This window comes from Oreochromis niloticus, linkage group LG7 (assembly GCF_001858045.2).
Source record: "Oreochromis niloticus isolate F11D_XX linkage group LG7, O_niloticus_UMD_NMBU, whole genome shotgun sequence".
NCBI classification, from domain to species: domain Eukaryota; kingdom Metazoa; phylum Chordata; class Actinopteri; order Cichliformes; family Cichlidae; genus Oreochromis; species Oreochromis niloticus.
The window spans coordinates 18,205,194-18,230,591 of NC_031972.2; the positions used below are offsets into that span (position 1 = coordinate 18,205,194).

Genomic DNA, 25,398 nt, shown 5'->3' on the forward strand with positions numbered 1-25,398 from the left:
TAATGTCAGCTGTAAATGGCATATCAGAGAAGTTATGGACTAGTTTTGAGCATAATGCAAAAAATCTTCACCCCTAGCTTCTTTGTGCTTGTGTCAGACTGATAATACTTCAGTCAGAGCTGCTTTGCATTTAAGTTTGGATACAACCAATACAATACTTTGGATTTTACCAGATGTTTTAGAATCATCCCAGAAGTGGCACTGCACTCCACAGATGTTAAAGCAGTGCCAGGTCTGTTCTTACAGAAGATAAGATAAGATGGCCTTTATTAGTCCCACAGGTGGGAAATTTGTTTTGTTACAGCAAAAGTGCAAAGTTATGTAGCAGAAATTAGAAAACACTGGAATGCAATAAAATACAATAAAATAAAATAAAATACTATATACAATAGAATAAAATAGAATAATATATACAATAGAATAAAATAGAAATACAAATACTATATACAACTGAGTAGGAAAATACAAAAACACAACTTCGTCAGAAGAAGAATTGCACGTATAGCAGTCTTATTGCACATGTGTGGGTTTGTGTGTTTGATCAGCTAAGCCAATACAAGCTCCACACAGCACCTGAGGAAAGCAGGAAGCCGAAAGATTAGTTTTCAAAAATAAAAGCCCTCATACACATGAAGCACTTCTGAAATGTTCAGTGTGTTTAAAGCTGTATAAAAGACAAAACTGTGTCAAAGGCTGAGCTTCATCGACAATCCTAGAGTTAATCAAGAAACTCTTAGATCACAAGTTGTCAAAGTTTTTATGCCAATTTAGAGCTAATATATCACTTTTACTTGAAGCAGATGAGAGTAATATTCAGCCATACATACTTTATTGTTACACCCATAGGCTGTGCAAAGAATTGCTATTGGCTCACTCTCAGTCATCTGAGAGCCCTGATGTTTAGCTGAAAAGCAGCCACTGGTAATTTTTTTTTTATTAAATGAAATGCAAGTATCCATCTTTTAACCACCCAGAAGCATGCCCATGAGATGACTTGGTTTTGTTTTTCTCTTCCACAGCCAGCTTTTTATCTGGCAGGCCCACAATGCACTGTTCATGATTCGCTGCCTGCTCAAGGTCTTCATCAGGGAGATGAGCGAAGCTGAGCTGCACCAGCAGTTCTCCTACCAGGAGAGGGCACCAGGATCCTGCGGAGGTGAGCTCCAGTGTCTTTTTCACAGGCAGGGCCACAGAGTACACAAAAGAGTCAGCTTGAAAAGATTTTGCTAAAAAAAAAAAAGGTGCTCTCTTAGAATCAGTAGCAATGTACAGAACAGCTCTGTTGAGAACTTCTTGAGTTTTTTTGCACTTGAGTGCACCTTACGCAAAACTTCCTGTTATCTGTTAGGAAATCTTCAGCATTCTTTACGTTTTTGGTTTCCAAGTGAGTTCTTGGAAGTGAGTAACAGAGGTTATGGTCTAGTTTTAGATGTCTCATATAATAACTGTCAATTGTACAAGACTTCCTTTCATACTTAAGAGACATTCAGAATTGGCTTAAATTGAATGAAGTTGAATTAATTAGTCTTTGCAAAATGATTTATCCGTCCATCAATTTCTTGCTGCTTATCTGAGTTCAGGTCACACTAATATAATTAATTATGTCATTAGGAATTATCGTGCTAAACTGCTGGAAAATATGATTTAACATTAAACAGTTTTAGGCTTTGTTGTTCTACCGGTTTGTCATCATTTGTTCATCCTTTTGCAATTATAATCATGAGGAAAGTATGAAATGCATTCTGTGTGATATCCTTATTAAATAATTCCTGTGTTATTTCCTCTGTTTAATGAGCATGAAAACACGGAGCAACCTGTGGGAACTAAGGATTGGATTAGTGGCAGATTAGAAGAGCAGAGATGCGGCAACTAACTTGATACTGTCTTATATTCAGTATTTCTCATATATTTACTTTATCAATCCCTTGTGGAGAAACAGGAAGTGAAGACCTTCTTGAGGAGCTGCTGTCCAACCTTGTTCACCTGATCGTTGAAGTGCCGCTGCTGTAAGTCTCTCCCGTCTTTTGCGTGAGGAAAAAGTTGAATTAAACACTCTAAAAAGGTCGGGCATGTCAGAGCTATTCTGAAACGGTGAGAAAGATCCTTACAGCCTAAATGTTTGACAACATTGCCTGAGTGATTGGACTTGTAATAGTCCGTGATCACTTGTTTGACGTGCGTCATAATAATTGTTATAAAAAAATGTCAACTTTGCTCTGCTTTTCTATCTGTCTTTTAGTTTGTTCTTGCTGATGTGTTTTTTTCCCCTGTTAATATGAGTAGCATGTTAGTGACTGAGGAGCTAATGAAAAGCAGTTTGTATGTGTAGCTCTGTTTGCGTGCTGCGCTTGCTTATTCTTGTCTTGAGTCACTAACCAAGAGAAGATGAAATCCATTAAGGAACACGCCAGACTGACATGCTGGAACTCTGACGCTGGCAGCACGGCGATCTGAAAGAGCTAAAATAAGAGAGAAAGTGTTGGTTGTTTGGGGGAAGAGAAAAAGCTTGGAATGAAAGTTTAGGAGCATTTCCAAGGAGTGGGAGTGGAGGGAACATAATGTTTGAAAAATTGTATCAGGCTTTATTCCCGCTGGGCGGTGTGAACACAAACATCCTCTGTGTTTACTTATCAATAAGTGAATGATTTTTTAAAAAGTACACGCAATATGTTTGGCAAAGCAATCTCCTCGAGCTTTTCAAACCGAATTTGTCGAATCATGATCGACGTCTTCTTGTCACAGCATCTTCCACTTGTTCTGTGCGTCGTTCCGGATACCTTCTCTCACTGTCTGCCTCTATTTTCTCTGCACCTCTTCACCTTTCACTCTCCTTTTCTTCTCTTGTCTCCAAACATCAAACTGTGGCTCCTGTGTAAATGCATTCAACATTCCAACATTATTCATTGTTCCAAGCTTAAAATCGCTCTCTGTTTTTCTTCCCTTCACCACTTTGTGGCCGTTAGCCCATTTCCCCTCTACGTGCTCCTGGCTTGGATGGGAAACCCACCATTCTTTTAGTTAGCTTCCCCCAAGTCCCAATCCGGCTCCTGTGCCTTTTTTGTGGCTTTGTCTCACGAGTGCAAGAGTGGTTATTTTTCCATTCACAGGTATCCAACTAAAACAGTAGCTGATTGGTGACAAAGTGCTTTGCAAAGCTAAAAAACAGCGTGCAGTAATGGAATTAATATCAAAACAGAAATTTAAGTAGCCCATAAAACTGGCTTAAAGGGTTTCAGCTAGAGTGCAGTGTGTGTATATGTGCAGACTTAAACACAGAGCTTGTGAGTATGTACTGGATTCAAAAGACAATGTTTTGACATGACTGGGCCTTTATCATGCAAAATGCACTGTTTCTATGCAAACTGTGAGAGCTGATCTGTCTGGGTGACATAGGCTCCAGCTCCCCTCGGCCCTGAATTTGATATTGGTAGTATGACAGATGTTTACTTTAATTAATTACATAATATTTCTGTAATTAATTAAAGAGTAGGTCATGGATTGTAGGTTCTGATTTTTAAATGACTGAACATGAACAACCTGAGCTTCTTGTATAACATTACACTTCAGTATATACACTACAGTATATTTCTAACTAACTAAGCAGCTCATTTTCTTTCTTTTGCCAATACTTTCTTTAAAGGTACAGCAAAACTTGGGGTCAACTTAAAATAAAGGCAGATGTGAAATGTAAACGTGAGATCAGAGGTCAAACATGTAAAACTGTAATGTGATATTTACAATCCCCATACACCAGTATCATTTCCCAAATGTTGCCAATACAAACAGACAGTTTTAAAGATAAAGCTTTAAATGAAAAGTTGACCTTATTCGACCCTAATGAAAAGGTCAGAGGTACAATGTAATGTGATAGTTATAGGTTATCAATACAAACAATGGCAATAAGAAACATAGTTTTAAATGGCTCTATATAGCATTATTATCACCTTCAGATCAATTTATTGATAGTGAAGGAGAGATCAGAGGTCAAATGTGACATGATAATCTTGATATAGCTATTTCTATATGTTGATAATATATGCCACACTAGTAAAATCATAGTTTCCAAGTTAAAAGTTTTGTCGGTTTTCAGCCAATAAACAATGGAGTTTATTGGCAGAAATCTAACAGACAAGCTAAAAAATCATTTTTTGTCACTGATTAATGGGAAGAAGGCTGAAAACTGAACTAAGGGCGCGTACATATGAGCATCATTTTATAACTCCGTGATGTTGGAAACCTGTAGTGTGCTAAGAATTGGCATTTCAGCAAGGTAGGAAATGTACTGTAGAGTCTGAATTTATTTATATAAATGGATAAACTGTTTACAAAAAAGATGTTTTTAGTCATAAAACAGGTCTGAAAAGAATCATCAAGGCATGATATGTAGTGCTGCCACCTTCAGCTACCTGCAGTGCTCTGTCATCCTTTTATGAAGAGATGTTGGCATCAGTGCAGCTGAGAGAGCATATAAATCTATTCTGCTTGAAAGCATGCATGAAACGCTTATAAATATTATTTTATGCAGATGTTTAGCTATAAAATTGAGTTTATTGTTTATTTACATGAACTCTTTGTGTTACATTGTTTTATTTAGTGACATCACCTATAGCATCCTGTTTGAGGCAGTGACCGTGCTGCTGGTATTCTTCTCCTATCAGCTCTTCCACAAAGACATCCTCAGAGACGGAATTATCTACCAGCACATCATGAAGGGACGATGGTGAGGAAACGCACTCGCTCACACTCCACTGAAGACTACACTTAACTTGAAGTGCCCATATTAACAGAAAAGGTAGAAATGGAAGTGTTTTGTATGTGATTATGTGCTCACAGGCCACTTTATTAGTTATATCAAACTGGTCCCCCTTTTGGCTTCTGACCGGCTTGAATTCTTAGTGGCACAGATTAAATCTGGGTACCCAGTGGTCATAAAAGGATGGCCATGGTCAGCAACAATCCTCAGGTAGTCTACGGCATTTATATAATGCGTACTTGTTACCAAGGGACTCAGCATTGCACCACCAGCACCCTGAACTAATGATGCAAGGCAGGATGGATCCATCCTTTCATGTTGTTCATACCAAATTCTGACCCTGCCATCTGGATGCTGCAAAAGTTTTATTCTGTTGTCCAACAATTTTGCTAAGTCCATGCAACATAGCCTCACAGGAGTGACCCCCGGTGTGTTCTTCTGCTGCCCCACCTGCTTCAAGGTTCAGCATGTTGCATGTTCAGAGATGCTCTTCAGCAAAAAGCTGTAATTTGAGTTACTGTTGCCTTATTAAAGCAACATAAAGCAGTTTGGGCATTCCCCCTAAGGCAGGGGTGTCCAACTCCAAGCCTCAATGACCAGTTTCCTGCAGGTTTTAGATGTGTCCTTGATCCAACACAGCTGATTTAAATGGTTAAATGACCTCCTCAACATGTCATGAAGTTCTCCAGAGGCTGGTAATGAACTAATTATTTGATTCAGGTGTGTTGACCCAGGGTGATATCTAGAGCTGGGCGATATAAGATTTTTTCATATCACGATATGTTTTTTTCATTTCAGGCGATAACGATATATATCACGATATAAGCCAAATAACTATATTTGTAAGATTTAAATGTGCCGTTGCTCACAAGTAAAATGTGAAATAATTAGCAGCTTGTTTTAATTAAAATATTTATTTCCCATAATAAGTTCAACAGGGTAGATGTACTTAAGGAACATGAGACTTCAGTTTCAGATAAAGGCAAATATTGTAAACTACACAAAAGGCAGCCGCTAAAGCGTTTAAGTTTCAAAATAGAACAAACAAAACAGACCACTAAATTGTCAATTCCACTTAGAAACAAAATTTTAATTCTAAAAATAAATCTTAGGTCGTTTTACAGAAGAACAGACAAAATTGACTAACTTTTGTCAATATCAAATAAACTGAGAACTAAAAGGAAATTCTCAGGCTATGTCCACACGTACATGGGTATTTTTGAAAACGGAGATTTTCCGTTTTCGTTTTAAAAAAATAATCCCGTCCACACGTAAACGCAGAAATGAAGGAAAACGCTGCTAGGAACATGCCAAAGCAACAGGTGGCGATATATTCCTAACAGTGTAGAAATGTTGGCCAATCAGAAGTCTAGAAGCCTCGGTAGGAAATAGTAAACAAAGATGGGGCATAGAAACAGAACCGAGTCGTATGTGTGGAGGGACAGTAACTATGTGTGTATATTATGTAAGCATTTAAACACTGCAGAGAGGACAATTAACAGTAACAGTATTGTAGAAATTCATTTCACCAAAACAATAACGTGGCGCACAGTGTGACGTCAAAAAAGGCGCACACCTTTGACGCTGCGTTTTCTCCGTTTTTCTTGTCCACACGTAAATGCAAAAACGGAGTTTTCGAAAATATCCACCCTGGCAGGCGTTTTTAGAAATCTCCGTTTTCAGTGACTGAAAACGCCGTTTACGTGTGGACGAAAGGTGCAAACGCATAGAAAAATCTGCGTTTTCAAAAATACCCGGGTACGTGTGGACGTAGCATCAATCTCTCCTTGTTGTATAGCTTAGCTTTTCAAACAGTTTTAACAGTTACTTTAGTCTGACAAAAGCCGAATGACGAATTGGCGCTTTCAGTCAGAGACTGAGCATGCACCGCTTTATTGTATATCTAGACTTGCTTTCGGCACAATTTACAGTGCGCGCTACTCTGTTTTTTGTCAGACTTGAAATAGCCGAAATACCTTCACACTACGGAACTTCTGTGGCCCTTCCGTTTGACAATCTCTCCAGCATTGGAACCATCATCTGTTTTTTCTTCGGTAACCTTCGCTCACGCTCTCGGTTGATTTTTCTGTAGTCGGCAAACTCATTTCCTTCATTACCTGGGCGGCCCGGCTGCAAAAACAAATACACATGTGCGCCTTGGCGCTTGTGCTGTACGTAACAAGTCATGTGACGTGACGCTGCTGCTGTGATTGGTTCGGCTCTGCGCTACTTAATTTGGATTGGCTGTTCTTTTTTTCTTTTTTTTTTAAGAGGACAAGAGAGATGAGGTCTATCGCAATAGTTTAATTTTTCTATCGAGAAAAAGTTATTTCGCAATACATATCGTTATCGTTTTATCGCCCAGCTCTAGTGATATCTAAAACCTGCAGGCACCGGCCCTTGAGGCCTGGAGTTGGACACCCTGCCTTAAGGCATTTTGACCCAGTGAACTGCTGCCAACTGCATATTTGCTCTCTTTTTATACCATCCTCTGTAAACCGTTGAGATAGCAGGTTGATTTAAACACGCCTAAATGAGTTACTGTCACATCATTAGCTGGTTTCAGGACATAGTATATATCTCTGTCTCCCTCCCCTCACCTCCAACCAGTCGCAGCAGATGGCTGCCCCTCCCTGAGCTTGGTTCTGCCAGAGGTTTCTTCCTGTGACAAGAGATTTTTTCCTTCCCACTGTTGCCTAGTGCTTGCATCTGTTTTGGAGGTTTTTTTCTCTCTAATATTGTAGGGTCATTACCTCATTATAAAACGGGCCTTGGTGACTGTGATTTGTGGCTATATGCAAATGAAATTGAATTGAATATTTGCATTAATAAGAAGCTGCATAGGTATATCTAATAAAGTAGCCACTGAGTGTATCTACATCACTGCGCAATACACGTGCAGAACGCCTACAAAGCAGCCAGTTTGGCAAACCTTAAAATCAGGGGTCCCCAATCCCAGTCCACGAGGGCCGGTGTCCCTGCAGGTTTTAGATCTCACCCTGAGTCAACACACCTGAATCACATGATTAGTTCATTACCAGGCCTCTGGAGAACTTCAAGACATGTTGAGAAGGTAATTTATCCATTTAAATCAGCTGTGATGGATCAAGGACACATCTAAATCCTGCAGGGACACCGGCCCTCGTGGACTGGGATTGGGGACCCCTGCTTAAAATAAACAATGAGCTGCTGCTTCACAGTCTGCCATTTTTATTCACTTGCTAGAGTGGCTCGTCTGACTCTAAAACGTCTAAGCAATGAGCAAAAACACCAAATGTTCTGTTGTTGGCTGCAGAAATGCAGAAGTCTTCAGGCACTTCATATATCTGATAAAACGAGACTCAGTGAATTATTTTTGTTTTTGATGGTAATTCCACAGAGCAACAGGGTGTTTGCATGGAGCATGGCTAATATGCCTAACCGTTCTACTAGCATTGATGCTTGTCACTGTGCAGAGCTATGGGGAACTTATTGTATTGTATCATTGAAGCTTGAAGACCCAGTTTGGGCAGAGGAATAAATGGTTATAATGCATGCAGTTTTGACAGTTGAAAAATAGGTGCATTGAAATATTTATGCGGTGGTTAATGGCTTGACTTCTGCAGGATTCACAAGGTGTTAGCCAAAAGCCCTCAGACTGCTGTGCCATACCACAAGTTGCAGTCCATAACTAATGTTTATGCCAAACCATTGTATTTTTTTTGGGAGGGGAGCTAAAATGTCTGAACCTGTAAATAAATATTATAGGGATTTTTTTGTATTTTTTACAAATACAGTCCCATAATATTTTTCTTCTTTCTATTTTCCCATATATTTTACTACTCAAAGTGAACCTATTGGTTGTCCGTGTCCCATTTAACTGATACCAAAAGAAGAAAACGAAACTAATCTAGCCAATCACAGCCACAGCAGTGTGAGAGCAAAACATTAGCCTGTTTATGATAATAAATGTTAATGCAAGCCTGTACATGGAAATGGTTTTCTTGAATGTTATTAAATTTAGATAACTGCTGTATTTTGATGTGTTTTGTATGAGTCTAATAGTTACAGTTTAGACTAAAACAACCAAAGCGAGCACTTTGGCTCAGTGGATTGAAGTGATGAAAGGTTTTCAAGTGACAAAACAGCTTTGAAGGCCATCTAATAAGATTTAGTGTTTCCAGAAAGTGATATTAGATCCACAAGAAATTACAGCTTATGTGTAAAGAAAGGAAAACTCACTAAGATTGATGCCCAACATAGACACGTGTAAATGGAGAGCGGGATGTTAGACATGGCTGTAGACACGCACCTGCATGCACATATGTGCGTTTTGCTTTCTGCTGCACTGTGAAGAATATGGCGTGATCAGCGACTAGGAAGGTGCTAAGGCTGACTTTGCAAAAGAGCTGATTTCTTTTTTTCTCTCTCTAGAGAAAATCCTCACAATCTGTTCATATTCTGTTTCTAAAATTAGCATTTCTTGTCTTTTAAACATGACCAAATAACCCCAATGCTTTTATTCTCAGAACTTTTGCAGCTGGGCTCATGCTTCGGTGAAAAAATATCTGTGTAGACAGCAACACAACTGATAAAATGTTGACGGCTTCACTTATTATATATCTTATAAAGAAAGCTAAAGTGCTAACGATGACAGTGATTGTGTCCTTGCCTCCATATTTTATTCAAAACCTTTATTGTTCAGCCCTTCACTTATTCACACATGATCTAATTTTAAAGAATTGAGATAAAGCTAAGACTAGAACTGTAGGGCTTTATTCTACATGTGTGCTTTACTTTTAAGGCCTAATCTAGGCAGTGAATATAGAGACAAATGATGAACCCAATACGACCGCAGCTACTACTCCATACTCTTTGTGATGCAAGAAAAAAGGGAGGATAAAGTAAAATAAAATAACAATCCCAATTTCCTTTGACTTTTCATATGCACTGAGGTATAAATGTGCATTTATGTCTCACATCGAGCTGAGTCTGAGTGTCCAGTTTTGTCTTTTTAAAACCATTATCATCCCTTTTCCACAGCATGTGTTTAACCAGTCGACTGGTGAAGACCCTGCTCTACAACTTCATAAGGCAAGAGAAGTGTCCTCCTCCTTCGACCCACATTTTCGAACCAAAAGCTGAAGGCGGCTTGCTTTATGGCCTGGCGTCAGGGGTGGCAAGTACGAGCACACTCATCAACACACGATAAAAAAAGGGAAAGCTTAATAATTATTGTATTATTGTATTTACTAATCAGGTTGCTACCCCAAAAAGAAGGCAGATCCCACTTTTTGTGTGTTTATGTTTTTATTGATATATTTTTATTTTGAATTCGAAGTCAAAACGTGAATATTTAAACAGTTTACTTTGTAAATTTCTGTAAAATTTTGGAACTTTGGTCGTTTTCACACCTATAGGTCATTTACTTGTAGCTTTTCCCCGTGGTTTGATTTGTTTTTACGCAGTTAAAAATCCAAGTGAACGCTAAGCGAATCAAAATGCGTCACTGCAAACTACGTCATAATGTTCAGTCCGTTCATTGGCTGCACGTGTCTGTGGTGGGGTGCTGTGTTCTGGAGAACGCAGAGAATTTATGTTCAGTTCACAGCTAGTTGCTAACCCACACAGGCCTTTGCACATCTATGGTACCTTCCCACACTCAAAATACAAAGGATACGAGGCTATGAGAGGTTTTTTAGCTCTAATGTGTTCACACCTGCTCAAATGTACCCACCAAGGGGGGTAAATGAATTACTTTGATTTAAACGGACACACTGCAGGTTTGAAAACACCCTTAGATTACTGTATTATTGCGTTAGGGGACTGTGGTGAGCTTTTCAGATGCAGTCACCTGTTTTTTCCTTCCAAATTGTTGCCTAAAATGAAGCAGCGATGTGTCTAGTCACATCCAAAGAATGATATTTTCCCCTTTCTCATATTGTTTCTCACACACACTGCAAAAAATTTCAAATATAATAATTTCTCAATAACATGCCAAATTGAATTCACTGGCTGGTTGGGGTTTCCCTGTGTGAATTTAACTGGGTGCCTACTTTTCTGTCTCCATAACGACTCCTTGTGTTTCTCACCCATTTTTGCCTTTTGTTCTAGTGATGTTGCCACTAGCAACACATCAAAATTAAACTGTTGGATTAACACATCCTCACACTGTGAGATTTATACATTACAGTTATGTTGGGGGGGGGGGGATTTTATAAAATATAAACTGACCCGAAGCATCTGAGAAATAAATAGAGACCAACGCTGACGAAATGAATGACGAAAATCAAAAAATGACCGGATTTTTGTTGTGTGCATTTTTAGCTGGTAATGTGCACTGTGTGTGCTTGTTTCAGTGTGAGAACAGGGACGGGTTTCCCCCGCGGATAAACGGTCTTTGTCGGTTGTTGGTGGCAGATTCCTATCAGTGAGCCATCACCATTCAAGCCAGCCTGTCTGTCTGTGGCCAGTGATCAGCTCGATGAGTTATGGTGCCCTGTCCTGTTCTGTAATCCTCTAGAGCCTGTCTGTCTGCAGCCGCCTCCCTTATACACACACACGCAGACCAACAAAGACACAAGCCCTCTTATGCTCAGAGCTCAGAAACAACACTTGTTTTCTTTCTCTGTCTCTGTGTCTCGTATGCATGGAGGCATTTGGCACTGACAGAATACACAAGTGGGTGTTATTCTGAAAACAGTAACTATCAGATGACTTTCTTGAACTTCGTTATACTAGCAAACGTTTGGCTAGTTAGGAGAATTAGACCAGTTTCACAACTGAAGGGCAGTTTGCCCCTCGTGGTTGGGATTGCTCAGCTTGCGAAAACGATTATATAAAGTCATCAGTCGAAAATAACTGATGATATTAAACTGAACTACAACTGTTGAGCCATGCAAAGCTATATTTATGCAAAATAGCGCTTTGAGTTGAATGATGGCATTTATGTTGAGCCGATTTCATTTTATCTCAGTCTACTGAACTAAGTAGCACAGAGGACAAAATACAGCTGAGGCAAAGAGCAGTATTATTCATCTGTATTAATGTGGCCGTGTACCAAAGGATGTCAGAGAAAGATTTCACGGGCAGATGTGAGAAGGATCCACATACTTTGTTCCTGTACTTGAGTAGTATCTTCGGCTATCTGCGCTTTACCAGAGCATTTAGTTTTCTGACCACTTTTTACTTTTACTCGCTACATCTGTACTTTCTACTCCTTGCATTTTTGAAATGTGCTCATTACTTTAGGTTTAAGACATTTGAAGAGAGTTATTGTTTCCTGTGAATGAGTGCGTTTCCAACAATAAACCAGTTGGAACATAATAAAGGAAACAATAACACAATCTTATTGATGTATCCATCACTGAGGGTTATTGTAAAGGAAGAGATCATTTATCCTACTTAGGGGGTTAAAGTGACTTCGAACGATCCAGAATGGCGTTTTTGGCGCAGATGTCTGTAAATTGTGGTAATGGTATTTCAGCAAATAGCTAGCACTACAAACGTGGAGAAACATTTTTGAAGTGGAAGGCAATATTTCTAATAGCTCAACAAATATCAGCAAACGCACAAACTGTTTCTGTGCAGTTTTTCACACAGTGGGTATGCTAGCTAAATTCACAGTTGTTTTATTTCTCAAAGAAAGGAAAGAATGTGAGAGAAGTTCATTTAGAGATGTAACCCCTAAACACACACACAGTTTGGTCTGGACTAGTTATGACACTAGCTTTTTTTGTTTTTTATACTTGCCATGCCTACACACTTGAATCGTGGACAGATTCTTTCCAAGAACCAGACACTGACCATTGGCAAAGCAAAGCAGTTCTTGAGTTTCTTTGCCATTTTAATGTCTAAGGGGTAGGGTGTCTGTCACACACTCTGCTGTCTCAGTCTGAGCAAGCGTCTGCAGGGGGGATTATCACCCAGACTGGCAACTCGGGAGCTTTTCCTCCCCTCCTCTTCACTCCCCTCACTCTGCTTCCATAGGAATTCAATTGGTAATTAGCCACCAGGTGCTGATAATCAAAGGCACTTGTTTAACTGATCATCTGCACGTGTGACCACCTCTATAAAAGGAAGAGATCTATCCGCTTGCTGGTCTGGACCAAGGAGGAACGAATTCAGCAATGATCTAAGAGAAGCAATTGTTGTTGCCCATCAGTCAGGGAAGGGTTATAAGACCATTTCCGAATAACTGGATTATTCACAAGTGGAAAACTGTTAAGACAGTTGCCAAACTTCCTAAGAGTGGATGTCCCAGCAAATTTACCCTGAGGTCAGACTGTGCAAAGTCAGAGAAATTAAAAAAAAAAACAACAACAAAAACCCAACTACATCTCAGACTCTTCACGACTTAGCAAGGTCATGACAGTCCAACTAGAAGAAGACTTCAGGACTGTCAGAAGAACAGTCATAGCAGCAGAGCTTAGGTTTGCAAAGTTGCATCTGAACAAACCACAAGACTTCTGTAACAAGTTCCCCTGGACAGACAAATCAAAAGTGGAGATGTTTGGCTATAATGCACAGCACCATGTTTGGTTAAACATCCAGCATATCAACACAAACACCTCACACCAACTGTAAGGCATGGTGGTGGGGGCATGATGATTTGGGTTTGTTTTGTACCTTGCAGGCATTGAGTCAACCATAAACTCCTCTGCGTACCAAACTATTGTAGATTCAAATGTGAAGCTATCTTTGAAGCTTGGCCCAAATTGGGTCATGCAACAATGTAGCACAGCAGCAAAGCTACAGCAGAATGGCTGATAAAGAAAACAGTAAGCATGTTTCAGTGGCCCAGTCAAAGTCCAGACTTCAACCTGATTGAAATGCTGTGGTGAGACCTTAAGATAGCTGTGCAAGAACGAATACCCGCAGACCTCAACTGAACTGAAGTAGCACTGTAAAGAAGAGTGGCTAGAAATCCCCCACATTGATGTGCGAGACTGATAAAGTCAAACACTTTATCATACAAGTTATTGTTGCTAAAGGTGTCTCTACAAGCTACTGAATCATGGAGTGTACTTCTATTTCCACATTCCTTCTTCTGCATTTTTGGCTTTGTTTTCGTTAAATATGTAATGACACAAACAGCTTTCTGATTCTGCAGTTTGTTATCTGCAGTCTACATGATTAATATTGAGTTAGCAGCAGCCACACAGACACGCTATGTGTACGTGTATGTGACATTATTGGCATAGTGCACTTAACAGAAAATGATACATTTCTAGCTTGGACTGGAGACTGCTCTCATTTTGCTATTAGGAGTGGAGGATTTGTTGTGGCAGAACTTTGTATTATCATTATGATGGTTACAAAATCTGTGGAATGTTCTCATATGTCGAATATGTTTATGTTAGCATGGTTTTGGATTGCATTTGGATAAATGCGCTTTGAGCATATTTTTTGTGAAGAAGTGTGTTTATTTATCGTCTGCACAACATGTTTCCCCACATGCATTTTTTTTTAAGATAATCATCAGAGGTTTGACATATCCACATGGGTGTGTGTGTGTGTGTGTGCGCGTGCATGTGTTTGTATCAGTGCATCTGCGTGCTTGGCCAAAACATTGGGCTAAAGCCCTGAAGTCATATTTCATTCACTGTTATGCAAGTAAATAAGTAAGTAGCACACTGTGTCTGTCTCTGTTGACCAGTGTCTGTCTGCGCTGTGTTTTTAGCCATAACTATGTGGAATCCTTCCCAACCCCAGCTCCCTTCTCTAGTGTCTCCATTGAGGTGTTCACATGTTCACGTTGCTCCTGAATTAGAAAAGCAAAAATTGAACTCGTTTCATAGAGATTTGAACTCCTGTATGGTTTTTTGTTTTTTTTAATAAGCCTGCTTCTATGGCTGGAATTACTGCAGCTGAAAAATGACAGTTAAGGGGTACACGCCAGCTTAATTAGGACTGAAATTTTTAAACATAACTATGTTCACTCCATTACTACAACCTGCATTATGAACTGCATCAGAAGAATTAATGTGAGAGTCAAGGTCAATATCTCAATCAATTCATCTAGGTGATCTGGACTTAGAGGGTTTTCAGCCCACCTAATGTTTTGATTTAAATACTCTGTGCGCCAGTATTAACGTGTCTGATGGCAGCAGTCATTATGCAAGACTAAGGCCAAGTAAAGCAACAGCACCGCATGTTGTGTTGCAGAAACTTGCAGTGTGGTCTGGCTCTGAGTTTCTATAGACTGTGGGTGCACATTGTGAGGAGAAGTGCAGATAATGAAGTGGTTGTTTTGGTAACATGCTCATCCTGCAAGTAAAGTAAGGTTTTCTGGGGGCATGGATTGCATGTAGCGCCTTTCAGCACCACCCCCCCCCCCAAAGTCCTAAAGCCCAGATTCTGGTTTCAGTGTAGCAGCCTCTGTGAGAGAGTGTGTGACCTTCTCTTTTCCTCACTTTCCCCTTCCTCCTCCTGGTGTCCTCCTCCTCCTCCTCCTCCTCTTTTTCCACTGGGCAGCTGGCCAGGTCCTGAGCAGCCTAAGCAGGGTAGCATTATTGGGTTTATGTGGTGGGCAGGCAGACAGGCAGAGGGAACCAGGCCAGATGGATAACAAACAGCACCCACTAAGGTAAAATAGAGCTGTGTGTGTGTGTGTGTGTGTGTGTGTGTGTGTGTGTGTGTGTGTGTGTGTGTGTGTGTGTGTGTGTGTGTGTGTGTGTGTGTGTGTGTGTGTGTGTGTGTGTGTGTGTGTGTGTGTGTGTCAGATAGAGTGCAGGAAATGTGGCTGCCAGACCGGTCTCTCTGAAACTGCTGGGCTAGTCACTGTGGTGCCAGTGAAGAGATGTACGGGGCTCCGTCACAGCTTGGCCCTCTCTCACTTGATCTTGTTTTCTCTCACACTCGCGTCTCTTTCTGGCCAGCAGAAATGAAAGCTTATCATGTGCATGTGCGTGCGTGTGTTTGTGTATGTGTGTAAGGGAGAGACAGACTGACCAGTGCAAATTATGTAATTCATCTCTCGGGGTTATTTTTTTTCTTGTTGTTGTCAAAGCACTTTGCTGATGTTCTTTCACCCACATATAAACAAGTTACGTCCCCTCCTCTCTGGAATTGGGTTCACATTCCTAAACACAAACGTTGGAGTAGCTCTTGGCTAGTCATTAGTGAACCAACATGTAAACATAAGGAGAAAAATAAGGGGGGGAAACGTGTTTGAAAAGCTCCTTTTTCAGAATGCAAAGTCATTTAAAACAAATTAGTTTCAGGCTTCTTCAGTCAGAACCGTTCTTTTTGTCTTGGACACTTTTGTTTCCCATCAGCGCAAACAGGATACATGAGAATGCCTCTTTAATTTTCTTCAGTTATTCTTTTTATAATATGATGGGATGCCGGCTTAAATAGGCATCATATCAGGGCTCAGGGCAGCTAATTAACATGGCTCCATGTGTAACTTCAGCCAGACGTTTGTCCCGCTCTTCCAGCCTTCGGCTCTAGATGGCAACAGATCTGCTTGGCTTCTTCTTGAGCTCACTAGTTGGATCATTGTGGGCTCACAACTACACTCTAGCACTTGGTTCATGCATTCTGTTTGGCTAGACGTGGAGGAGCCAGACACTGTCATCTGTGTACCTTGCTGTTCATGTTTCTCGAGCTTTCTCTTGATGCTTGAAAACCCCAGCACTTCACTTGCTCTACAAGAAATTCTCTCATGTCTCTCATCACCCAACAAGAAAGAGGGCGGGGGGGACAAAAAAAACCTAACCCAGTAGTTCCACTTTCCGTTTGTGCCGTGGCGCCGTCTGTGTTGTTTCAAATTTCAGGTGCTGCTAACCATTGTGCGTGACTCCATTGTGCCTATTTGGCCTTGATTACATCAGTCTGGCTGTGAATACTTTTCTTTTTTTCCCCACTAAAGTGTAAATCACTTTTTAAGGCTGAAAAGGACTCAATTGTCAAATGATTTCTTCGATAAGCTTTCCGTGTACAAGCTAACTGCTCTTCCAACTGAATCTTACTTCAATTTTCTGTAGAAACAGATGACTACAGTTTTCAGTCCAGTCGAGCCTCAAATCTGCATACCTGCCTATAATTTATATTCTTACAATGAAAGTCTGAATGAAGCTACTTTTAATTTCTCATGTTCATAGTGACTTTCATTTCAAATACAAGTCGTGGTGCACTCATGTTTTCTTTTAGACTTCACAGGAAGCTGTAGAAACCCGCTGTACTCTAATCTGATCATCACTGAACAGCAGACACAAACTGAATGGCAGTATAGTATGCAAAGCAGCTCAATGTTCAGGTGGCAGATGCCAAAAGCTGATAATATTACCATAACACCAGTGATGCTTGCCAATAAACTTCCACATCAACTTAAAAAGATAACGAAGCATCTGGGGTTAGGATTGACTAGTTTCTGTTATTCAGCAAAGCGTTTGCTCATCTATACAAACGTCGACCAGCTACTGTTTCTTTTTTCCGGGCTAATCGAGGGTACTCTGTGGGATTTGGTTCAGTGCTCTTGGATGGCCGTTTAAACTTTGATTATTCCCATCTCTTTGCTCTCAGAGCTCTCTGTTGCAGATCTTCCCCTAGCTTTCTCCACATAGAATTTATGCTATAGAGTGGTGTGAACGCAACTCCCTGAGCATGTTCTTTTGTACGTTTAATCTTGGTTGTCTTTTTCTGTGAGCTTATGAGTGCTTTCTGCCATGTCTCATCCCCTCTGTGTACTCTTTGATCCTACTTCAGATGTTCTGTGAATTGAGTTGTTTTCATTGACCTGTCTTGTCTGAAGCAACCTTTTCCACTTCTTTATTAACTCAACTGTGTATGAAAGAAAATACATTTTTTATACTGATTTGATGAATCCAGTCATCTTCTATGTGCAAGCTAAAGATGCTTGACCTTTACTCTAAACTCACATCACTTGTGTTTGCCTTTTTTTTGCATTTTTTCTTTCTTTTTCTTTTTTCTTTTTTCTTTTTCCAGCTTCAATTTATAGAAATTCTTATTTAATATATAAAACCAATCGGCGGCTTACAACTAAACCAGATACTCTTTGTTGCCATTTATAGGGAGTATATCCATGCTGTCTCTTATTACAGTATGGTTAATTGTTGATTTATTTTTTTATTTTATTTTTTTTTAAACTTTTTTTTAAAATTGGTTTTCAGGTTTTTATGCAATGATGAGCATAATTTTTTTAAATAAACTTATTTATCTCTTGGACCACTGCTGACACTTTACCTATCTGTACATAAGCTTTCTTCTGCCTCTAATTGTCTCACTAAATTGCATATTTTTGTTCTTACAGTTTTAAATGAAACTTAATAAAAGAGAAAAAACCCTATGTGATAAGGATTGTGTCTTGTTCTTTGCAGGCGGTCTGTGGAGTGTCTTCACATTGGGTGGAGCTGGCAGCAGAGCTGGGATAGACCAGGAACATGACCCTTTACCTTTGTCCAATCAGAGCCTTCTGTTACTGCTGGTATTAGCCAATCTGACAGATGGGCCTGAATGGCCCAACCCCTACCGCCAGGCTATTACTTGTTTCAGAAACACACAAGGTAATATATGTGCACTAGATAAACAAGGCGTGTGTGACACGGCATGCGAAAATCAGATTAGACGAACATATCAAGAAAAAAAACAGATTTCATTATTTATCTTTTTATTTTCTATGAATCTTTGATTTGAAGAAGTCAAACTGTGTCTGTTCTTTGAATTATTGTGGTTTAGTAGTGACGCACATAGATACTCCGTCAGTTGTAGTGCGTTCGTAAATGATTAAACTTCTGATTTAAGAACTCCATTAGGTTTCTAAGAAACATCAGCCACAGTCTCCATGGAGTTATCCCTCCAAGCTAAAGATGGATTTATGGAGTTGTAAAAAACAAGATAACATGATAAAAATGTGTATTTTACGTAGTAGCTGTATATGTTCTGTGTTATTGTCATGTTGTTATTGAGATTCATATCAATACGAAAGCTGGATAAATATTAACTGGTAACTTAAGGTGAAGGGGTGGGATTGAAGAAGTGTGCTTTTCTTCCCACTGCTCTTTTTCAATATGTAAACTGAATCAGAATAGGTAGAGTGATATTGGAGTGCATTATTTTGGTTGTTTTGTTTTGTTTTTTTCCTAAATGCTTTTCTGTGTATTGTTTACATTCCCAAAGTCAAGAGTGCTATGACCCTCTTCAAATCCTTAAAAATCTTAAACTTCACTCTAAAGTGATGCATTTCCTTATTTCCTTAAAAATGTTATTACTAACGCAGGTTAGTCGTTGTAAATTGCTGACTGCTGCTACCCAGTCATTCGTAAAGTGTTAAGTCCAATGTGTTACCCACCCGCCACTCGGACACAAACTTCAGTACAAGAGCCGTACATTTAGGTCAGAGTTCAAGTAATATCACAAGCTAACCACCTCCTCTTAACAGTTTTATATAAATATATAACTGTACATACTTTCAAACAGCATTTTTTTGTTTTTACTGTTTTAAGTCTGCGTCTTTTTCCGTGCTGTGTCACATAATGTTTACTATGTTCGAAAAAAAAACCATATTTGGGACAGTTGTTTGTTTGTAATATGTGAAAGAAGGCAGTGAATACTAATCCTGATAATATTTACCATTGTCCACGCAGACACATCATCGCTGCCTGTGGAGCAACCTCACACTTTCCAGATCAATTTCAACAGTCTGTACACTGCTCTGTGTGAGCAGCAGCGCTCCGACCAGGCCACATTACTGCTGTACACCCTGCTTCACCAGAACGCCAACATGAGGACCTACGTGCTGTCGAGAACTGACATGGACAATCTGGTGGGTCGGATTGAAGTGAATCTGAATCTGACATTTTGGAAACAAATAACACACATGTTTAATAAAACACATCATGCAGTCCTTCCACACACACATTCAGTACGACTGTGAAGTTTCGTCATTCGGGACCGATGCCATGGCTCGGTGAACAGGCGAGATGTGTGCAGGGACTGCTGTCGATTTTCTGCGTGGGACCGTGCCAGCTGTTCCTTATAACATAATAAATTCAAAGACATTTAGTGACTGGAAATCAGTCTTTAGCATCTCAGATCAATTTACAAATGATTTAACATGGAGTAGTATACGTTTTTTTTGCCTTATTAGCTAAGACGAGGAACAAACCACAACAGAAGAAATCTATGAAGTTGTTTCCAAGACTTGTTTGGAAATCGTCATAAATTTAATCTTCAGTCACATTTTGAAACTCTCGTTCAGAAGTAGGGAGGCTACTATTGAGGCTAGGCTCTTTGCTCAACAATAAACCAATGCTGCATGACAGTGTAATGAGCAAATAGTGCTACTGTGTATGTTTATAGCTAACTGCTAACTTGTTCACCTCTGGCACTATTAGTAAATTGTTTGGGTTAAATAGAATAATGTGAATAACCCCTGTTTGGAATGTGTATACATTATGTTTTATGGTAATTTTGAGCTGTTTAATGGCTTCTTATCAATTTTTGCCCAGTTTTGTATGTGTGGTTTGTCTCATTTAGCTGGTTAGATGATCCATGAGGAATGAGAAGGGTCACTGTTTTTCAGAGCTGTGGCTCACACCTCATCTGTTGGCCAGCTCAAAAGTAAAATGACTTAGTGCCCCCGTAGTCTTGAACATGTCCTTTTTATACAGCCATGGCATGAAAAATCCACACAAAGTCAGAAGCCTTGCAGATGTCAACCCCGAATACATGTTTGACTCGTTTTCTTTTCCCACTGTTTGTCTCAGGTGTTGCCCATCCTGGAGATCCTTTACCACGTAGAGGAAAGAAATTCTCATCACGTCTACATGGCCCTTATTATTCTCCTCATCCTCACAGAGGACGATGCTTTCAACCGCTCCATCCATGAGGTGGTAGGTAGACGCACTTCACGTCTCAGCTGTTAACCGTCTCTCTCGGTGGTAATAGTCAATGATTCCTGATGTTTTCAGCCGGTTCGTCTAACTTCTGTCCCTCTCCATCTCACAGATATTGAAGAACGTCTCGTGGTACACAGAGAGATCGCTAACAGAGATTTCTCTCGGCAGTTTGCTCATCCTGGTGGTGATTCGCACCATCCAGTTCAACATGACCCGGACAAGGGTAAAATTAACACACAGTGATGAAGACAGTTTGTACATTTGTGAAAGAGGCATCTGTTACAGTACTGTGCAAAAGACTTAAACACAAGAATGCACAAGAATGTGCACATTTATTAATGAGGTGTTTATGCCGTGTACTTTGTATTTCAAATTGTTTCCCTTTGTGAACATTGTCATGGAAAATGTTTCTCAGACTAAATGTACTTTCCCTTTCTCTTTATGTCACATTTTACATAGTTCTGCATTCAGAGCTTAGCACATAATTCTCAGTCCCTGAAATGGTTATTTGGTGCACTTTTAATAGCTGACCTTACACTAACTTTTCATCTAATTCCACAGTGCTGGGGGAGATTCGTAGAATCAGAGATCACAATGTCTTTACCCGAAATTAGGCCCTGGTTTACTCAAATATGTATTGCGTCATTCTGTCGCATTTCTTACTGTCTGTCATTGCAAATTCAGTCCTAACACAGACCTTATGTTCAGAGAATTCCCAGCTCAGATGATGTAGTAGGCAACAGTTTTCTAGTATTGGTATATCATCCCAAATGCTGCTTCATATTAAATAAAAAAAAAAAAAGCAAGCAGTCATTTTCTATAAGAAGTTTAATCATTTGTTAATATTGTGAAATATATTTTGTTCTTATAAGACTTTATAAGACAGATATTATAGATACATTTTACTGAAATTTCCAATTCAGTAAAATCATACCTGACATACCAAAAGGTAGCCAACATCCAGAGAACAGCTTTGGCTGTGAAAAAGCCAAAGCTGAAGGACAAACCTTCAAGAAGCCTGAAGAGCTATAAATGAAGACTAGTTAAAGAAATTACAAGAAAACTTGCCTGAGAGGGTTCAGGATAAAGTTAATAAGAATAACAAATATTGACTGACAAGCTAATATAAATGTTTTACATAGTGTTTTTCCATATATTCTTGCACATATTGCAGTAAATCGCTGCACTTGTTTCCCATTTTCCTGGCAAACATGAAGCAGTCGGGGTGGGTTAAGACTTTTTCACAGTACTTATTATGTATTTTAGCACAGATGGCGTTTGGCATGATTGGAGTGTTTGAGTTAAAAGCAATTTTGAGTTTGATCTTTATGCCACTATTGTCTGCTTGCTTGTGTGTGCGTCTTCTCCAGGATAAATACCTGCACACCAACTGTCTCGCTGCACTCGCCAACATGTCAGCACAGTTTCGATGTCTCCACCAGTACGCTGCCCAGCGGATCATAAGGTAAGCAATTAACAAAGGTGTACAAATAATAAAGCAAATGGGGCATGACAGATGATGAGATGTCTGTCGAATATCTGTATGAGATGGTTAAAAAGCAGGGAAAAAAAGCACATTCACACAACACTCAGTAGTTTTTTTTTGCTGATTCATGTTGAAGCATCACATAATATTTGTCAATATAGTAACTTGACAGCAGTTGCAGCAAAAGAGGCTAAAAAAAAATAGATTATTTAGTGAGTGGTGAGATTGTGCAAATGACTTTGTTATGTAAGATGGGGGAAATTAAGGGGAAAGTGTTTGGCCCATGTGGAGACAGAAGAAGAGGACGGGGTCCAAACCACACACACACAGATACAGATATCAAGTCATTCTTGTCTGTTAACTCCAGACAACAGGAAGGGAATTTTTCCTTCCCTTAAGACGTGCACAGACTCACGCACACTCAAGGATCGTCTTATCTCCCCGCCTGTGTCTCTATCCATATCTGTGACTTTGGTGTGTTTTGAGTCAGAGAGGAACAGCGTCTCTGTATTTCTACGTGTCTGTCCAGAAGTGATGTAGAAGAACCGACTCCATGTCTGATGATAATGATAATGGTGATGACTGCGATGGCCCAGGCTGGGCTAAACTGGCTGGCTGCTAGATAAAGGGAATTTCCTGCCAGGAATTTCCTAATGTCAGACTGGCAGCGCTGAACTCTGCTCCATAATTGACTCTCTGAGAGAATCGCGGCTGGTGCTGTTTATTTTAAGGCGGCAGCGGGTTGATTTTCCCTCACCACAACCCCCACACATCTTTCCTTACTAATTTAACGTTTTCCCTGCTCTCCATCAATATTTCCTTTCTGCCAAATTGTTCCTCTATCCCTGCTCGTGTGTTGGCAGACTCAACAGATGCAATTTAGGTCACTGTAATGCTGCAGGTAATGATCATCTTCAATCTGCCAGTTGTTTTATAATATTAATCAATTCATTGTTTTGGTTATTAAAAAATGTATTCATGAGATTTAATATTCACATATAAGAAGCTGGAATTGTGTCTAAATAAACCAGTACAGCTAAATTCGTTGTCATTTTTAACAGCGATCCACGCTCATTTTATTCATATTTTAAATTTGGGGGAAAGGTTTTACCTTTATCTCTGGTGTGAAAGGTTTGTGCATTGGTATGCAAACAGGTGTGTGCCAGAATTTAAAAAACAAAAACAAACGAGAGGCTGTTTTGGTCAAACTGGATATAAGAAACAGGCCTAACCACTCTGGTGCCGCCCACTGTTTCTCGGATTACCGTTTGCCATGAAATCACCTGTGACCGTTTTTGCCAACATGATGGATATCTGTTTTAAAACATACCCTGCTGTATTGTCTGTTTATTACAATACAGTGGTCCCTCGCTATAATGCGGTTCACCTTTCGCGGCCTCCCTGTTTCGCAGATTTTTTTATTTTTTTATTTTTTGTATAGCGCATTGTGTTCTGTGTTCTGATTGGCTGTAGACCACTGCCAATCAATCTCGTGCCGTGTCTCCTGTCCAGTACAGAATGCGTTCAGCTTGTCAAATTTACATAAGTCTAGCAGTATGACTCTAAGCTAGCACTGTGACTCTGAAGTGCTGCACCGTATGTTTGTATCCACTTCGTGGATTTCACCTATCGCGGGTTATTTTTAGAACGTAAGTACCGCCATAAACGAGGGACCGCTGTATACCAAATGACCATCATGTTGTATGAAATAAACAAGTAACTGAGACCATAAAGGCATGGGGAAAATGTTTACTGTGTTTACTGTAGGGCCATAAATAGATTTATTTTTAAACCATATGAGCTGATTTTAATAAAGCCCTAAAATAGTGAAAGTATAAATGAGCGTTCCTACGTTTCAATTTTAGATTTAGAAAATAATCCAAGCCTCCAGATGAGTATTTATGTGTCATATGTACAAATGTTCAGTCACAATCGAGCACAGTGTGTGTCCATAACCAAACCTCTGCAGTGCTGGGAACAGGACGTCTTTAGGTCTTTAGTGTGTCTGTCATGACTTCGGGCTCATAACTGATTTGGGGATCATGCCAGTACTGTTGAAATCTTTTGTGTCACTGATGAGACAGGCCAGCTTGTGACAGTGTGTTATTGTGGGCACCGTCCCAGGTGGAGCTCACTCGGTGGTCTCTCGCTTAAAATGTGGTGGGAAACGAGCGTAGATAGAGGTCTTTGAGTAGTTGTGGCTAATAGAGGCTTTGACTTTAGGTCTGAAGATGATAAGTAGACCTCCGCGTAGCTGCTCACATAGCTCTATTTCACCAATTATCCCGGATAATGAATGCTATGGGATTTAGAGTGTGAGTGTGCATGTGTGCGCTGTGCTGTGCTGTGCTGACAGGTGGGTAGGTGTAGCTCCAAGGGCTTATCAGAGCTCTGTTTGTGCCTCTTTAGCATGTTTATGTCATTGATTTTAATTTATTCAGATTTTTTTTAAATCTTCTTGATTAACACACAAATTAAAGATTTAGCACCCCTGAGCACCCACAGAGGAGATTACAAAGTTGTAATTACAAGATAAGGTCACTAATACTTTTAATAACACTGATAATCAGCAGGATGCTTCTTAAAAAATGCATTTTAGAATATTGTCTCTTTTCAGCTATGAATGAGTTTGCTGTTGCATGAGCAGAGCAGTAATGGTTACTGTCTGTGGGTCTGTGCATGCATTGACCCAAACTGTTACTACGCCCCAGGTGCAGTCAAGCAGACTGATGTTTGTCTGTGTCGTGCCATCATGCGGTCCCATAACAGCAGCGGTTTAGACAAACGCATAAAATAAGAGCCAGACATGTCAGGCTAAAAGAGGAACGACCATTTCCATGTAGAGATGTACACAAATAAAGTGTCGCATTTAGAAAAGAAAACATGAGTTGTGATTAAATGAGTCTCCTGGTAGTTTCCCGATTATAGTGTCATTCCAAAATGAAATAATATTCATTCATTTTTAAAGACTTCATTTACAAATCAAGCAGGTCTGCTTTTAAATTAATAAACTGTTCTGAATAGAAGTTTCTGTTCTTAGCAGAGGTAATGAAAGGTCATTGTTAAGTATAAAATGGCACTTGAGTTGTGTTGTTATTCATCTGTCACAGGCACACTCATTCCTTTTCCGTCTCTCTGTGTCTCCCCTGCAGTTTGTTTGCTTTGCTTTCCAAAAAGCACAACAAGGTTTTGGAGCAGGCAACACAGTCTCTGAGAGGCAGACAAGGAGAGAGCGCAGCGTTGCCAGACTATGTGAGTAAAACTTACAAACACAAACACACACAGTCGGTCCCAGTCTGCACTAAGTTTAATCATAT

At 39.8% G+C, this 25,398-nt stretch overlaps 1 protein-coding gene across 1 annotated transcript in view; it reads left to right on the top strand.

The window, feature by feature from the left end:
* dym (dymeclin) overlaps positions 1 to 25,398 on the top strand; it is a 60,004-nt gene that overhangs the window by 7,580 nt on the left and 27,026 nt on the right. The window contains exons 5-14 of the mRNA XM_013275202.3: positions 1,020 to 1,156; positions 1,940 to 2,006; positions 4,595 to 4,720; positions 9,776 to 9,915; positions 18,076 to 18,261; positions 19,342 to 19,520; positions 20,464 to 20,589; positions 20,705 to 20,818; positions 21,966 to 22,060; positions 25,234 to 25,333. Coding sequence (XP_013130656.1) covers positions 1,020 to 1,156; positions 1,940 to 2,006; positions 4,595 to 4,720; positions 9,776 to 9,915; positions 18,076 to 18,261; positions 19,342 to 19,520; positions 20,464 to 20,589; positions 20,705 to 20,818; positions 21,966 to 22,060; positions 25,234 to 25,333 — 1,270 coding nt within the window. The remainder of the gene's footprint in view (positions 1 to 1,019; positions 1,157 to 1,939; positions 2,007 to 4,594; positions 4,721 to 9,775; positions 9,916 to 18,075; positions 18,262 to 19,341; positions 19,521 to 20,463; positions 20,590 to 20,704; positions 20,819 to 21,965; positions 22,061 to 25,233; positions 25,334 to 25,398) is intronic.